Genomic DNA, 17,113 nt, shown 5'->3' on the forward strand with positions numbered 1-17,113 from the left:
AGTAAAGAGTTGTTGTTCAGGGGGAAATCAGTAACAGGGTTTTATGGAGGTGTTTTGAATTGATCTCACCAGTACTTAATGGCAGTTGTAGTGTGTGAATTTTATGGCATTTGTGTGATGTCTGAGGCAAAGTTTGCTTTTGATATAAGATTATATGGTTTTGAGTTTGGTTTGGTCATGGAAGTTGAAGTTTGTGAAAATGAGTGTGCAGTTATGCAATTGTGTTTAGAGTTTTGGAAAATGGAGCATTAATTCAAGAAATGGGCCCTAGCAATCAAGATAACTGTAATTTCCCACAAACTCTCTTCAGACTTTTCTACAGGATTTCCATTTGAGAATTGTCATTTTCCACTTTTTTCCACAATGTAAACTACAGTTCAGCCATACAGTCAGACACAGTCCAGAAGTGTCTTGTCCAATGTTGCTGTGACCCTAACCTCAGAGCCACCACAGGTTTGAAGGTATAAAACAATGACATTTTGGTATATTTTAAAAAATCAAGCCAGTTCCATGGACAGTAATTACAATATATACCAAACTTGTATTGACAGATTAATTGCATTTTTCTTTTCTTCAGCATATCTATTTTGTTATTAGTTTTTTTTTCTTCCTACTACCCCAATTCAACTCACACCTTTACTTGATATTGGTGGTAAACAACATATTTAAACAGACAGAAGAAGCATTATATATTTTTATTTAGCTATCTCTAATGAAAATCTCAACCACAAACATTTTTGCGCAAATATTCTCTATTCAGAAACAAGCAACTCCTATCCTCAGAGGTGCTGAAAAGTAGAGATAATCCCAGATTCATGACAATGTTCAGTTAGGTGACAGTTTTAACCAAAGAAGCCAATCAATTTCTAAAGGCCACTTTCTCAATATATACACAGCTAGATGAATAAAGGTCCAGAAGACTGCTGGGTAGAACATCATTAATACATGTCACACTATAGAACAGTAACACAAAAGTTCCGTGGAGGATTTCGTGGCACCAATTGCTCCCCTCAAGAATGCAACTACTGTAGGATATAATTGTGCAAAAATGTACAGACTGTTGTTTAAAACAATTATTGAATACCAAGGTGCAGAATAAAATAAATTGCATTGTGTGAAAGCAACAAACATATTAACCCCTTTAAAGAAAGGAAACAATAATATCGACAATTAATTAATTATACATTTCATACATCAAAAGGACAAGAGAAACTAATTTGAGGAAAGAAATCAACACATTTTGACCAGAGAGGTTTAATGGTTTAAAAGTTGAAGAAGCTGAAGGCAGCCTTACACCTATTCATGACTCGTGATCCCAAGGACTCATGCCCCAATTATACATATGTAACCTTAGGCTACTATCCACACTAATATGTTTTACTTTTGCTATGTTTACGCCTGGAGTCCAAACTACTCTGGAGTTTTTGAGTTGGCCTCATATTAGTTTTAAAAGTCTTTTTGGGTTTGATTCTGGACACAGACTTTAGGAAACAATGATGCAGACAACTTATGTTCAATTCCTGATTGGGTCTTATCAGTCACAACTCATTCACCAACAATGAATGCAACATGGATAACCAATTCTAAACATTGCTAAAGGTCGGGACACACCAAACTGACGGTCAGCTGTCTGAACTCGTCTGAATGTTGATGAGTGTCAATATTCCAATTTGGTGTGTCGAAATTGTTGGCCGTCTATACGTGTCAATGAGCTGCTTTTCTGCTGACTGAACATGTTCAATCTGCGTCAGAGTCAGTTGATGAGGGGATCACTCTGATAGGCTGTTCAGATTGAGCAAATCCGAGCATGAGAAGAGAAAACAAAGTAAAAAAGAAAGCAAACGAGGAGAATCAAGAGGGTACACACCCACAAGACAATTTAAAGAGGTTAGCTCGCAGCCAGCTCATCTTCAACTATCTGTCAATCTGGGTCGACATGGCTGTTTGGAACGAAGACAGGGAGGGTCAACTGATCAACATGATCCAAGAGAGGCCACTTCTGTACGACAGTAGAGATATTAATTCCGGTCAACCTTTCTGAATGACATATACAAACTACCGCCCCCTACCTTAACACTTATTTTCAGCAGCAATTTCACCCTGTAGTCAGTCCAAGAAAAGAAATCCCTGGTCTTACTCTTTGCATTAGCAGTAAATGGCTGCAGAGTAGACAATCAACTTCCGATTTATGCCCAGACATATTACCCATCCTTTATATGGACAGATTTTTTTTTGATTCAGTTAAAAAACTTTCATCTGGAGCCAGAGTCTGCACAGTATAGTGATCGTGGAGTGGAACCACCGTATCAAAGTGCCGCTGATACACAAACTCGACCAATTGCGAGTCCATCTCAGCTGTCAATCATGATGCCTCACCCCATTTTTATATAATCAAATAACTAATTAAAACCAAACCTGACAAAACTTGACAGAAACACTCTTTATCAAATCAATTTGACGGGTACTTTGATTTTTCAGTTTTGCCCATGTCCCATCTGTTAACATGGATGGGGCAGGGTTTATGACCTATACTGCAACCAGCCTCCAGGGGATGAACCAGATGCGTTGGCTTCACTTTTTGGAGCTGTGATATTGTCTTCCTTTATATACAGTCTATGGCCAATGCCATTTAAAAATGAAAACATTAGTGTGGACATAGCCTAAAGGTAAGCCATTGTAAAACATCTTCAAGAACCTTCAGCAGGTCCAGTTGCCTTCTTATAGCACAGAAAAAAAAGCTGGTTATGGAAGTGAGATTAGCTAAAGCAGAGGAGACAAATCTAGATAAATACTCCTGCTTCTGCAACTACATCAGAGTAGGGTAAAAAATAGATTGTGGGGGTTGTCCAGGGTCATGTGCAGTAAATGCCACAGTTATGGAGATCGCAGATCTCCATAAGTTATGGAGATCTGAGAGATTGGAAAATCATAGATTTTTTTTATTTACTTTGGACAGAGCTAGTCTAGCTGTGTCCAGTCTTTATTTTAAGGTAAACTAAGCATGTCTTGACTCTGTATGTAAATGTAAAAATATTATTATGGGTCTTGGTCTCATTTCTCCATAAAGCATGAAAGAACAATAAAGGGATATGGTGCAAAAATGCTTGCGCAGAAATGGTTGTTTTACTGTTTATACATAAATATCTATATGTACGTATTCATTCATTCATTCATCGTCTACCGCTTTATCCATTTAAGGGTCGCGGGGGGTATATATGTACGTATGTATATACATATTTTATACATAACCTTGGACCTTGAACTAAGTCAAAATAATAACTTACTGTTTGACCACAGGCTTTCAACAGTCCAAGTGAGGTGCTGCTGTCCGTTAAGTTTCCTAGTACTAGTTTGGTTTTGCTAACGGTCTCTCCCGGCTGCTGTCAAACAAGTTGTTTCTCCGCAGTTTTTTGCGGTTCATTTTGGAAAGATCTTTGTCAAACACCTCTCCAGAGCGCAGAGCCGACACCAAGTCATCAAACTCGCCCTCCTCTTCATCTGCTTTGGATTTCATTGCCTTCGGTTCTGTCTCTCTCTTGAGCTAGAGATGAAGAGAAAGAGAGAGAGAGAGAGAGAGACACACACACACAGAGAGAGAGATTGTGACAAAGAGAGGGTTGATTGATAGGGTTCGTTTAACTTTTTTCTTTCTTTCTGTACATTGATCCAAGAATGAATGAGGTGATGATCAGACTTTGTATATAGAAAATTGGAAAGTGGGTAGTAAATGTTATTGATTTCAGCTCTCAGAGAATTTATAATCAAAATTTGCGCAGATATCAATATTTCCAAAGCAATGCAATTTTAAGTTCACCACCAACAGATAAAGAGCCTACAGTCTATCCTTCCCTTATCTGATAATCGGCTTACTTGTGCCTCCAGGAGTGCTCGTCTCTCCTCCTCCTCCTTGTATCTGGCCATGTTCTGGTTATCCTGTTTGGCCTCTGAGAAAGCTATGAGGAAAGTGTCGAAGATCCCAAAGAACTCGTCTGGCTGCAGGTTGGACGAGTCTTCGCCAAAGTGTCTCAGTGCCTTTCCAAACTTCAACAAGACAAATAAAGGAAGCACATATACATTAAGTTGCAAAGTTTGTTCATTATACATGAGGAAAAACTGCAGCCCTCAAATCAGTAAAACCCCATTTACACCCACATTCAAGGGGCAGTTATCAATCTTGGAGAAAGATTGTTTGTTGTTGATTTTTTGACTGGACTTTTTTTTGCAGCCTCGGGCTCTCAGGCTCTCCACAGATAGCGGGCCGTGAGGAAATATTCACAGAATTTTACAAGTCTCTTACTGCCCCTTTAAAGTGTGATCAGATTACAGTCAGTTAGAGCTAGATCACATGGATGTACAGGTGTAAATGCACCATGAGAAGCATTGAGGACAGACGTCGAAACCACCTACAAAGGTGATCAGGGACACACATACACCTTTTCCACCAAGGCAGTTCCAGGGCCAGTTCGAAGCCAGTGCCTAATTTCGAACCAGTTCTTTGTGTTTTGACCACCAAAGAACTGCCTGTCGGCCAATAAAAAATGTTCCTGAGTAACACCAATTCATTGCAGGTCTACAACAAAGGACTGCTTAAGACCCTGCCTACATCTGGGTCAAGGGGCGGCGTTATCGCGACCAACAAAACCAACCAAAACGTTGTTGTGACCACCATTTATAAAACAAAAAAACATTGAGTGAGTGCAATTATTATAGTATTGTCATCAGTATATATATTTTAAGTTATGGATGCGATAGCTAAGCAGCAGTGGTCCATGGAGGAGGTAAACTGTCTTCTTGCTGTGACCACATTGAACACAAGTGTAACCACAACTACGTGGGCAGAAATAAGGTCATTGTGCACCACTGTGCCAAACTAGTGAGGTAGCATCAGCCATTAACCAGTAAACACAGGATGCAGTCCTCTCCTCACTCCTTACGTTATTCAAGACACCTGTGGATGGAGTGAAGATGGGACCAATCGAAAAAGCAAGAAAACGCAGTTACAAGATGGCTACCATCTTCTTCTCATCTTTTAGTTTTTTTGTTTTTAGCGCAGACAAAACAAGACGAGGATGTGATCAGATCTGTGTTGACCCTGGAGACATGTATAATTGTAATCAGGTTAAAATCATATTGATTTAATCTGGATACCAAACATCTTAATGACTAGTAATATGATCTGGTCTACGTACTGGGTGGAAATTAATGCTGCGAATGTGGAGGCAAATATTAGTCAGCAACCTTAGAATTATATGTTTAGATGGATAAAAGTCTAATGTCTGTCTGTTATGTACAGAGGATATGATTAATCAAGCTTAACATGACTAAATTTTCCAGTTTGCCGTTTACATGAATAATGAAGTAGGAGATTGTCTGAGTCAGAGCAGGAAATGTCTGAAACATTCAGGCGAGGGGTGGCACCTGAGTAAAGCACCCGCTCGCTCACCATGAATCATTTAGAGATTTTCCTGTTGTATTCTCACATGGGCTTTTTACTAGGGGGCTGATGGGAAAAGCGGCTTAAAATTATTGGAGAGAAATTTGCGGACATTTGTGTTTTCACATATAGCCCCTCCAGAAAAGTTCAGGAAAATGTCTTCACTTCAGTGCATGTCTGAAAGCAGTTATACACACTGGTTATAGAAGGAACATGCTAGCCTGATGGCGATTAAGACAACTGTCTGAAACAGTGCAACAAAATCTTCCAGATTTCTGGTTCCTGGTCGATTTAAACTTGACACTATTCAGTGTTGAGGTGATATGTTGTTAAGGGAGAAAAAAAAAAAGAATGTGAATAAAATTAAACCGTAATCTGTTTGCCCACTCACCTTTTCTTTGGCCTCAATGAGCGATTCCTCTACCTCGGAGAAGCTGAAGCAGGCCACAGTGATGAACTGACTGACCACAGGCACAAATTTGTCAGCAGGAGAGTGGGAGGACTGAGCATGCTGGTAATGCAGCTCCTGCAAATGAACAACAAGACATCAAACAGAGACAAGACATTAACACCAAAATATTCTCAAGCACTCTACTGAGTTCACTTACCGCCTCAACACTCTTTAGGCCAGATCTTAGAATGCCAATTTCCTTTTCCAACTCTGTCATACTGGAAAGAGACACATGACATTTGTGCTTTTAGATTTAGTTGGAACTGGAACTGTTGGAACAACAGCTGGGTGTCATTACCTTGTACCATTAATGTCATTTAAGCCTCTTTATGGTTTGGCACAATTTTTAAATCTCAGAGCCAATCTCCCCTATGACCAAACTCTACCCCAAGTTCCTTGGACAAAACTCTGTCACAAAGTCTCATCTAAAAAGCAAAAGTGATTGCTGTCTGTTGATTGAGCCCCCACTCCTCTCCTGCCCAAGAAGATCAGATGTGCGGAACTGGGGGCAGTGGCCCCAGTTCAAATCACTGCTTTCATTCCAGTTTACCTTCCCCAAGGAGGTTATGCTTTCACCCCTGTCTATTGGTTTGTTTGTCTGTCTGTTGTTCGTCTGGTATTTGGAAGGGCGATTTAATTCTTGCAAGTTTTGTTTTGTTGTGCGTGTGTAACGGTGATCTGCCATTCGAGTGCTGTGCTATAGAATCAACTTCCTTCTGTTTTCTTTTTTAAGAAATCATACCCTGAACAACACTAAAGTAAAATTAATGAAGACAAATTAATTATTGCAATTATTTTGATCGGGTCAGCCAACATCCATTCGTCACAGTTTGAATTGCTCAAGAACTGGTCACAAACAAACAGCGGAATTTGCCAATTCTTATGGTGCTACATGTCAATCTGCACAGTTAGTGGTGGTGGGGCCTATTTGGGGGAAAGTCCATGTTGTTTTTTTAGTCCAAGTCCGTCCCTGGTTTGTTGGTTAGTGTGTTTGTCAGCAGGATTCTGCAAAAATACATAACATATTTCAATTAAACTTGGTGGACGGATGGTACATAGGCCAAGAAAGAACATTTAAAATTTTGGGACGGATCCAGACAAAGGGCTGGATTCTCTTTCAGCTCGGCAGTCACAGTTTGCCAGTTTGCCGACCTCGTTTTGCAACAAGGTCGGGCTAAAACAACAAGCCAGCAAACTGTGACTGCCGAGCTGAAAGAGATGGCTCTAACATTGGGGGGAAGCCCAACATGTAACGCATTTTATATGTATATGTATATACATGAACTGTTTCCATAAATCTAATTTACCAGCCACTACCACAATGTTTATGCATGTTACTTCATTCCTACTTGACTTTAGCAGCTTCTGGCACGTTCGGTAGCTCTTCACTGAAGGTCACCAGCTTTGGGTACTTCTTTTCCAGCACAGTGATCATGTAGTTGAGCAGAGTGATGTTTCTACAGACACAAACCACGCACAACGATCAATCATTGAAAACTACTAAAGTTTTTCTTCTTTTGAAAGAAATAGTTTAAGTACTGAACAGTTCTTTTTTTCCAGGAGACATTTTGATTTTTCAAATAACTTAAAAATAGCTCTGTACTATTTAAGTGTCCCGGCGGTAAGACATGACAATGTGAAAGTGAGCCAGCATGAAGAAGACCAGGACTCTAAACTAAAACAAACCATCAACATTATATTATCTACACTGTATGTTTCCTGCCACCTCATGTCAAAATATCTTCTATGAAAAAGGCGTTAAAAAGCCTTGCAGAGAACCGTACTTGTCTATGCTTGACTTGGTGTCAGCTATTTTGTTGAGACTGGAGACTCTAAATCCATAGGCGTTTCCTCTTTGTCCTTTGTTCATGTAGTTCCCAAAGGCCAGAACCACCTCGAGCAGCTGACGCAGCATCCCGCTCTGCACCACCTCTCTGGACGCGTGACACAGAGCTGAAAGCACAGCGAGAAGGAGAACAACGTATTCACAATCAAATCAAGACTGTTATATTTAGTATCTTATTACATCTCCACATTACTGACGATGTGTCCAGTGTACAACACTGCTAAAACTCTTCCCAAGCCAAGATATGCTTCCCACATAACTAAGAAAATCACCTGTCCCTAATTTACCACTCTCAACACAAATCTCATGGAAGTGCTCACCACCTATTGGCACAATGGATAGTTTCTTAAAATCTTGTCCTGTGTTTTTTGATTCTGATCATCTGTACTTGTCCAGTGACTGCTGTGAAAGACAGCTGACGACATGGGAAAGTCCATATGACAGCTTGGAGAGACAACTGACAGGAGGGAACATACCCCTCTGGGGCCGTCTTGGGCTAGCTACCCATGGCAGCAGTCCCCAACGCTGTTTCAATTAGTTGGGGACACCCTCAATGCTACAAAGAGTAAACAAAGGAAAATACAACCAGAGCCTGCGAGAGCGGGGGCGCAAGATGGCTCATCGATTGACAACACGGTTACAGACCCAGGTACGCAACGACTATAAACAAGGAGAGCACGGCACATGAGACATCTACAACCGCATGGCACATGAGAAATCTACAATCGCAATGGGACACAAGCGCCAGGTGTGCATTTGTGGTTGGGAGAAAGTGACATCTGCAGTGGGCTTGAAGGGAAGAAAAAGTGCTTGAGAGAGCAGAGACAAGGGCCTCGCATTGTACTTCCAGTACTTCATACGAAGCAACCAGTCAAATCAGTCGTGTGAAGCACAGCGACTGGACACAAACCACAGTTCGAAGAGCATTAGCACCCCTCTCACAGAAGAGGGTAATAGAAGCACTGAAACGCCGGTGGAGGAGCCGACGCAACCACAAAGACCCCCAATGGAGAAGAAGATCAAAGGGCATAAACCTATTATGAAGTGGCCAAAAGCTGTTGAAACAGGAGTGGGAAACAGTTAATAGGGACCTAACACAAATCTTGGCGCAACAAGTGGGTACAGCAGTGGAGAAGCTTGAAAGGATGGGTGACATAATCTACAACTATAGAGAAGACCGTTTTGGAGTGAGTAAAAGGAGAAGTGCAGCAAGTGAATCAAGTCCAGGAGGCAGCAAGAGATCGAGAGGCTAATAAAAGAGAGAAGGCAGACGAAAAAGCAATGGAAAAAAGCCTCTGAGATCGAGAGAGAAGGTATCATGCTATTCCAAGCGAACATCAAGAGCCGATTGACCACGTTGCGAAGAGCAGAGAACTTGAGGAAACTTTGCAGAAAGAACACAGTTCTACAAAGACCCTTATAAATTTGTCACAGATCTCTTTACAAAAGAAAAAAGTGAAACCTTGAAATCATCAAAGCAGTAGTTGGAGGAACACCTGGAAAAGATCCACCATGACACGAAAAAGCATGAGCAGATAGTCATCCCATGTAACATCCCGCCAATTAAACCACCTGAATTCAAGCTGGATACTTGCCCTCCGAAATGGAAAGAAGTAGAGAACTCGGTCCGGCGGGCATGAGCAGCATCAGCTCCTGGGCCTAACGGAGTACCACGGAGTTCTAAAAGAACGTACCGGATGTCTTTGCTTTGTGTGGATGCTCATTAGGGTAGTGTGGCAGAAACAATTAATACCCAAAGCTTTGAGAAGGGCTGGCGGCGTCCTGATACCAAAGGAAAAGGACACAACAGATATCGCTCAATTACGTCCAATCTGCCTTCTTAACGTCGAGGGAAAAATCTTTTTCAGCATAGTATCACAGAGACTGCCCACCTACCTGGAAAGAAACAAGTACATTGATACATCTGTACAGAAAGCATTCAAGAATTCCAAGATTCTCGGGTTGCTTGGAGCATACAAGACTGATCTAGCACCAGATCCAAGCAGCCAAGAATGACAAGAGAGACCTACATGTGATCTTCCTTGGCTTGGCCAATGCATTTGGCTCAGTTCCCCATGAACTCCTCTGGGAATATTTCGACTTCTTCCATGTACCAAAAGTCATCACTACACTGTACAAGACCTATTTCAAAGACCTGCAACTGTGCTTCACAATAGCTTCACTACATCATGGCAGCGCTTGGAAGTAGGCATCATGGCAGGCTGCACAGTCTCACCCTTGGCTTTGACTATGGCCATGGAAGTCATCATCAAGGCCTCAAAATGGGTGGTGGGTGGTGAACGGACCAGGACTGGGCTCCGTTTTCTACCTATTCGGGCATACATGGACTACATGACAACACTGACCACTACTGTAGCATGCAACAAGCGAAAACTGCAGGAGAACAATTGGGACCGAATGAAAATCAAGCCAAGCAAATCTCGAAGCATCTCCATAATTAAAGGGGTGATTAGAGATACAAGGTTCAAAATCGTGACCCAATACCAAAAGTGTCTGAACAGCCTGTCAAAAGCCTGGGCAGATGGTACAATGCAAGCCTGAAGGACAAAGAGCAGGTGCAACAACCAGGACAAGAAATTGTCAACGGCCTGGAGAACATCAACAATGCTCTACTGCCTGGAAAGAACCACCTGTCCCTAATTTACCACTCTCAACACAAATCTCGTGGAAGTGCTCACCACCTATTGGCACAATGGATAGTTTCTTAACATCTCGTCCTGTGTTTTTTGATTCAGTAGAGGATAAAAAAAAAACAGAACTTAAAGAAACATAAAAGCAAAAATATGTAATTTTTACTCAGCTGCAGGGGTGGGGAAGGGACGGGTACCTTGGATTTTAGGCTTGACCTCAGCCACTCTTTCAGCATACTTTTTCTTGAAGTAGAGAGCCTGTAGTCTCTGTTGGTAGTGGTTTATTCTAGGTGTGGACACAAAACAGACAGGAAAACTGCAAGTTGCGTCACTGACAAGAGGTGGAGCAATGTCTTGTATATAATTCAATGTAAATCCAAGATAAACGGAACCAACAAATAATGCTCAAAAATTATAAAATGAAGTGTTATGTAAGAACAACATACAATATGAGATGGAGTTACTACGGTGTCGGTGGCCCTGAATTGCATGACACAACAGCAAATCACACAACACGACAGAAATTCACCTCAACACAACAGCAAATTACACAACACAACGGAAAATCAACACAACTGCAAATCACACAACACATCAGCATTGGTGAGACTGAAATGGAAAGGGTAGGTATGTATTAGACACTGATCCTCTTCCTGATTGGTTGCACTGTCATTTACAATGCTTAAGTTAACATTCGTAGTTTCTCCATTGGCAGTGAAGGGAAAAGGGACTGTGTAAAGAAAACATAAAGATAGGAGCTACAATATGTATTGCCCTCACAGGCAGCGGTTCCCGACCCTGGTGAAGTTGGCTTTGAGTTTGATATAAAAATCTAACTTCATGTTTCAGTCTCACCAAGGCTGTTGTATTGTGTGATTTGCTGTTGTGTTGTGGTGAATTGCTGTTGTGTTGTGGTGAATTGCTGTTGTGTGATTTGCTGTCGTGTTGTGGTGAATTACTGTCATGTTGTGTGAATTGCTGTCATGTTTTGTGATTTGCTGTTGTGTTGTGGTGAATTGCTGTTGTGTTGTGGTGAATTGCTGTCGTGTTGTGTGAATAGCTGTTGTGTTGTGTGATTTGCTGTTGTGTTGTGGTGAATTGCTGTTGTGTTGTGGTGAATTGCTGTTGTGTTGTGTGATTTGCTGTAGTGAATTGCTGTTGTGCTGTGAGATTTACTGTTGTGGTTTGCACTTCAGGGCCACCGTAAATAACACCATGACATAGAGCCACTCTGACCATTGCTACTTTTTACATCTTACATGTAAAAAGTAGCTGAACTGCTGCACCTACTACAACAGCTGGGTTGTGCTAGTTTGTATTTGGAGGTTGGGGGATGTGTTCGTCAGGGCTTCTAGTGTGATGTTAAGAAACTGGTTCCGTCACCAAAATTCCAATGCTTTTTTGGTGCCTACCTGCTCATGTCATACAAGAAGCGATCTGATTTGGCCATACGGTCCAGCTCATGCTTGTGTTCTTCTAACAGCTCAATGTCACTCTTCTCAGGAACAAACTTCAGAAGCTTAAAAAACAAGGACACATATCCACATACTGTATCATTCTGTGTGTAATTACTTATCATACATAAGTCTCCAAAATACATAAGATGTTCCATGTTTCTATTAGAAACATGCATCATAGTTGCTAAATTGCTTCAGTACTATCCCAACATGCAAAAACGATTAAAGCTGCTAAAATCTTGTCCACTCGTTGTAACTATATATTTCAATATCAATAAGTTGATGAAGAAAATTTTAAAGCCAGGCACTTAAATGTCTTTAACATTTATAGTAGGAGCCATGGACATGCCCCCCACCTTCTCAAAAATACTGTGAATAAATGTGAGTGTCTTTAACATGTGTTTCTCTTGCATGTGTATGTATGTGCCACCTGCTCCAGCATGTCTTTAGGTAAGTCCTCCTGTTCATCCATGGTCAGGATGGCATGGCGGATCTCCTCATTGGTTAGCTTCAGCCTGCGACATAGAAATCTCGCTTCATATCATACAGAATTTTTTATTAAAGGAGTTCTGAATGTAATTAAAAACAGGGGCCCAGTAGTCATTTCTGCTTTCTTCAAGGCATATATATAAAAAATAAACTGGTTCAGTCACCAAAGGCTGTAAAATCAACAGTTTGTTCCATGTGTTAGTGCAACAGATTGTGGTATTTCTGATGTGCGTATGTTATAAATATTCCAGTTACAGTGTTACAAGTTAACAAAAATGATGTTTCACTTCATTATACTACGGTGCTGTCCATTGTTGATGTCCAGGTTATTGGTAAATCTATCTATGTACACTGACCGTGAGAGAAGGATGTGACAGTTCTGTGCCCGTCGACCATCAATCACTGACAGCTCCTTGACTTTCTTAGCAACAGTACGATCGTCCTCAGCATCTTTCTTTTGACATAAAAGAAAAATGGGGGCAAAAACAGTGCAATAAAACACAATTCTGCCATGACTGGGAACTTGGCAGTTAAATCATGACACATCAGAAAACTCTGATCAATAATATAAGAATGGATGGATGTGCAATAACACAAGGAATAAAATAATAGGCGAAAGAGAAAAATACAGTTTTGCAGATGGAATATTCTGTTTTTACTGTCGCTGTAGTGTGCAATATGTTACCTGTGGCCTTTGGTAAGCTGAGAATGCCCTCTGGAACTCTTCTAGATCTAGATCTTTGAACACCTTCAGTTCATCGATCTCTTTCCATATGGTTCCTGCTGTCTTGCTCTGGAACGTGGCAGGTTGTTGACAGCATTTTAATAAGAGTTCCAATTAATAACTTTTACCTGCGATTTCAGCTGCATCTTACAGCTGTTTGACTGAATGATCAATGTGAAGTTAACCCTCATTCTCTGTAGCTCATGGAGAGATGGGTCAGTTTAAGTTCACTTCAGGTCGTCTGAGCTGCACACTCCATGCTGATGGTTCTTCCTCTTCCTTTGCAGTTGTGAGGTAATGTTAACTGTTTTGGCTTCAAAAAAACTTGCAATTTTAACCACAGTACCATGACTGTGTTGTTTGCCTGTACATTTATAACTTGAACAAGCCAAGCTCACGAGTCTGACATCTGTAGATGTTAGGTGGATTATTCAGGATTGTCAGACCAGGGTCAGACCAGCACACAGTAGGTGATGTGCACCTCCTTTAAAGATTTTAACTGCACAAGGCTTTTTGTTAACAAAGAAATAGCCCTTTATATATTCACTGGCAGTAGCCCATAATGGACAAACCAAACACTCAGTCTAGAGAGGACCTTTATAGTTATTTATTTATTTAGCATTCTTGAAGACACTTAAAATGTGAGGATGAGGGATATTCAGACCGTTGCAATATGCTACTTCATCGCTCGATGGCACTAAATCGCAAATCATCTGATTGTGTAGACACTGTGATGAGGTTCATGAAATCAGTAGCTGACATGCTCCCTATTTCTTATCAGCTCCACCTTCAGTCTGAAAAAAGTTTCTTTGAACATATGCTGTATCAATCAACCGACGAATCAATCAATCAATCAATCAATCAATCAAATTTCATTTGTATAGCACACTCACAAATCACCATTTGCCTCATAGGCTTTAACCCACTGCTATGAAACTAAATGCCATGATGTGTGTGGCAGTATGTAATAGTAAATTATAACAGAATTAATAGTAAGAGTTGTATCACATGTGATAGCCACTTTCACATTAGTACTTTATAGAGCTAGCAGTAAATGAGTGTACCTTTGGCATTTTGGTCCAGTTGAATGACTTCATTGGGTTAGAGGGCTGAGGAATGTTTTTCGTTTCGAGTGGAGCTCCAGAAGGAGGAGGAGGAGGAGGAGCAAATGGAGCCATGCCAAAAGCTGGTAGGCCACCTGAAGGTGGGGGAAGAGGGGGAGGTTGAGGAGAGGGGATGGATGGGACAACAGCAAGGGGAACGAAACCGCCAGAAGTCTTAGGAGGTCCTCCTGGAATGCTGGAGGTCTGAGAAGACGACAGGAGAAAATAACTGAGTGACACAAATGTGTAGTATGAATTATGAACAGACAGATGAGCAAGAAACAATGTATCACTGTGACGGTGACCTTGAAAATAAATAGAAACTTTAAACAATATTACACATATGTTCAAAAGCTGAGACTGATCAGAGGCATTTGGAGTTCACAGATAAACGTATGTTGTGTTGGCGAACATACAGAGCTGAGCTGTTGCAGCCGAGCAGACAGCTCTGCCACGTGTAGCTTTGCTTGCTTGTGGTCGTTGCTCTCTCGCTCCAGTTTGTCCTTAATCTTGTTCAGCATTGCCATTATGCCTTCTTTCTCCTTATTCTTGGCCTCGCACTCTCTTTCTTTTTTTTCAAAGCGCTGCTGTAGGTTCTGATGGTCTGGAGGGAAGAGAAGGTGAGACAGCTAAATAACATGTGACTTACATGAATATGTTATAGTATAGTCCGCGAGGGCAGAGCTGCTACAACAGAGGATGAGGTATGAGTGCATTTGGTGCTCAGTCCCTTATTTATTGTGGAGGTCTAGTTTATTTTACAAAGGGACAGGAAAAATCATGAACCTGTTGTAATGACCTGGTCTTCTTAAATAATTGGTCATAAAATGGGATTTGATGTTTATGATGTTCTAACACAAAAACAATTTAAATCTTTCATGTCTTTATGGAACACATTGATCAAACATTCAGTGCTGGTGTAAAAATGATAGTTAATTTAAAGAAGTGCTATGTTCTCAATTCTCATATTCTAAGGGTGTCTGGTTCGAACAGCAGCAGAAAAGAATCTATTCAACTTTCTCTGCAAGAGGAAAAGCATTTCATGTCACATAAAGATGTTGATGTTTACTGCCCTCCTATGTGGTGCTGAGTCACCTCTCACCAAGAATCAAGCTCGGAGGCTTGATGTATTTGACTTGTACTCACTGTACCTAGATTGTTTGAAGGTCACTGACTGGTTTTCTTTGTTTGAAGACTGTAGCACACTCTGTTACAGATTTACTTACTAACAGCTGAGGCTGGCGGACAGCCACCCTGACATAATCCTGTAGGATAGCTTGATTGACTGGGGAATTCATTTTCTTTCTCCTCAATGATGGTGAGCTGTGAGTAAATGGACTGTATTTATATAGCGCTTTTCTAGTCATATAGACCACTCAAAGCGCTTTACAGGAAAGTCACATTCACCCATTCACACACATTCATACAGCGCTGCTATTTACTACGCATTTTTCTGTCACATTCATACTCATTCATGAACTGTCGGAAGTGCCGTCAGAGGCAAGTTAGGGTTAAGTGTCTTGCCCAAGGATACAACGGCATGTGTGCTTGCGGGAGGTGGGATCGAACTGCCAACTTTCGGGTTGGTGGATGAACGACTCTACGTCCTGAACCACAGCCGCCCAAGGGCCCATGAAGCACGAAAGCAGCCCCAAAGCAATGCCCTTTTTACACCATACATGCTGCATCTTCCTCCCCAACAATTCATCTTTAGTTTAATCAAACATTTTATGGACTGATTATGGACCCGTTTTATGAACCCAGTTGCTCTATGGAGTGTCAAGGGGAAAACTGGTCTTTGGAAAACTTCAGGTACTGTTGCTGTTTGAAAAAAAGATGTGTAGAGCACCAGCTTCCTCCATGATGTCCTTGCTCAATGCAACCATGCACCATGACTTATATATGGTAGATTCCTGAACATGTTAACCAGCTCCAATGATTCCTTGAAGCCTAAAGCTGTTGACTTGGGCTTCTTTTCTACCTCACAGAGCACTCTGCATTGTGCTGTTGGACACACACCTCCAGTCTGCTTTATTTAACTGGACTCCAGCTTTGCTAACTCTGATATCATTAGTTGACGTGTTTACAGACTTTCTTAAACCTATAATGTGAATGTTTGAATGATACATTTAATATGGAGAAGAGCAATACAATGATTTGTGTGTTATTAGTTCAAATACTATAGATTGAGCTTATTTAAGATCTGACCATAATTGAAGACCAATGTACAGTATATGTAAATGCGAATAATTCCAAATGTGTCAATTTCCTTTTCTTGATTTTGCTTTTGTAAAAACAGTACGACTCAACAAGACTTATTATGTAATGTGCTACAATTTATATTTTCTATAATGTTTGTTGATGTTAATGTTACGCATGTGGGCAATACCTTTTCTCATTTTATCAGCTTGTTCTTTCCATTGTTTGACCTCACTCTCTTTGATGAGCCTAAAAACACACAAAGAAGACTGTAAGTTAGTTTGCAACCACTATTACTACTTCTACCCCCCCCCCCCCCCCCCCCCCCCCACACACACACACACACATACACACACACACTGATTTATGGTTGGTTTGTACCTCAACAAGCATCTATCTCACTTTGAAGTGAAGCTCTTCTGGCTGACAAAGGAAAATGGTTTTGTAAATTAATTCTCGAGTCTAACTAGTTTTTTGATTTAATAATGTGAATTCTTTCTTCTAGTGTTTTTGTGTAAACATCAGTTTACACAAAATGAGTAAGCCCTTATGACTAACAAATATAAGATAATGTGATACAGAAATATCTGAATCTCAAAGACTACAACCAGTTATAACAAATAATTAGGTAATATCAGATCCTTGGTACCATTGAAATCAAAACTTTAAAAACATGCACTTTGATCAAGTGTTAACCTAATATTTACAGTCGTTGCTTGTCAGGGGAGGCAGCGCCTCCTCAGAGATATGGGAGGGCGG

General features: G+C 40.8%; 1 protein-coding gene across 4 annotated transcripts in view; it reads right to left on the reverse strand.

Moving 5' to 3' along the window:
* Nucleotides 1-3,218: 3,218 nt before the first annotated feature.
* The window catches only part of daam1a (dishevelled associated activator of morphogenesis 1a), a 46,876-nt gene continuing 32,981 nt past the window's right edge, over nucleotides 3,219-17,113 (reverse strand). For 3 of the 4 annotated variants that reach the window (XM_035610195.2, XM_035610196.2, XM_035610194.2), the window contains 14 exons: nucleotides 16,545-16,603; nucleotides 14,572-14,759; nucleotides 14,117-14,359; nucleotides 13,014-13,121; nucleotides 12,685-12,782; nucleotides 12,270-12,354; nucleotides 11,795-11,901; nucleotides 10,580-10,668; nucleotides 7,670-7,838; nucleotides 7,235-7,342; nucleotides 6,043-6,103; nucleotides 5,826-5,960; nucleotides 3,871-4,041; nucleotides 3,219-3,541 (listed from right to left, as the gene is read on the reverse strand). In XM_035610195.2, the coding sequence (XP_035466088.1) occupies nucleotides 3,347-3,541; nucleotides 3,871-4,041; nucleotides 5,826-5,960; nucleotides 6,043-6,103; nucleotides 7,235-7,342; nucleotides 7,670-7,838; nucleotides 10,580-10,668; nucleotides 11,795-11,901; nucleotides 12,270-12,354; nucleotides 12,685-12,782; nucleotides 13,014-13,121; nucleotides 14,117-14,359; nucleotides 14,572-14,759; nucleotides 16,545-16,603 (1,816 nt within the window). In that variant the 3' untranslated portion in view covers nucleotides 3,219-3,346. Of the gene's footprint in view, nucleotides 3,542-3,870; nucleotides 4,042-5,825; nucleotides 5,961-6,042; nucleotides 6,104-6,644; nucleotides 6,891-7,234; nucleotides 7,343-7,669; nucleotides 7,839-10,579; nucleotides 10,669-11,794; nucleotides 11,902-12,269; nucleotides 12,355-12,684; nucleotides 12,783-13,013; nucleotides 13,122-14,116; nucleotides 14,360-14,571; nucleotides 14,760-16,544; nucleotides 16,604-17,113 lie in introns of those variants that run through there. The other variant, XM_035610197.1, reaches the window with a different exon arrangement.

Source organism: Scophthalmus maximus, chromosome 15, assembly GCF_022379125.1.
Source record: "Scophthalmus maximus strain ysfricsl-2021 chromosome 15, ASM2237912v1, whole genome shotgun sequence".
Lineage (NCBI taxonomy): Eukaryota > Metazoa > Chordata > Actinopteri > Pleuronectiformes > Scophthalmidae > Scophthalmus > Scophthalmus maximus.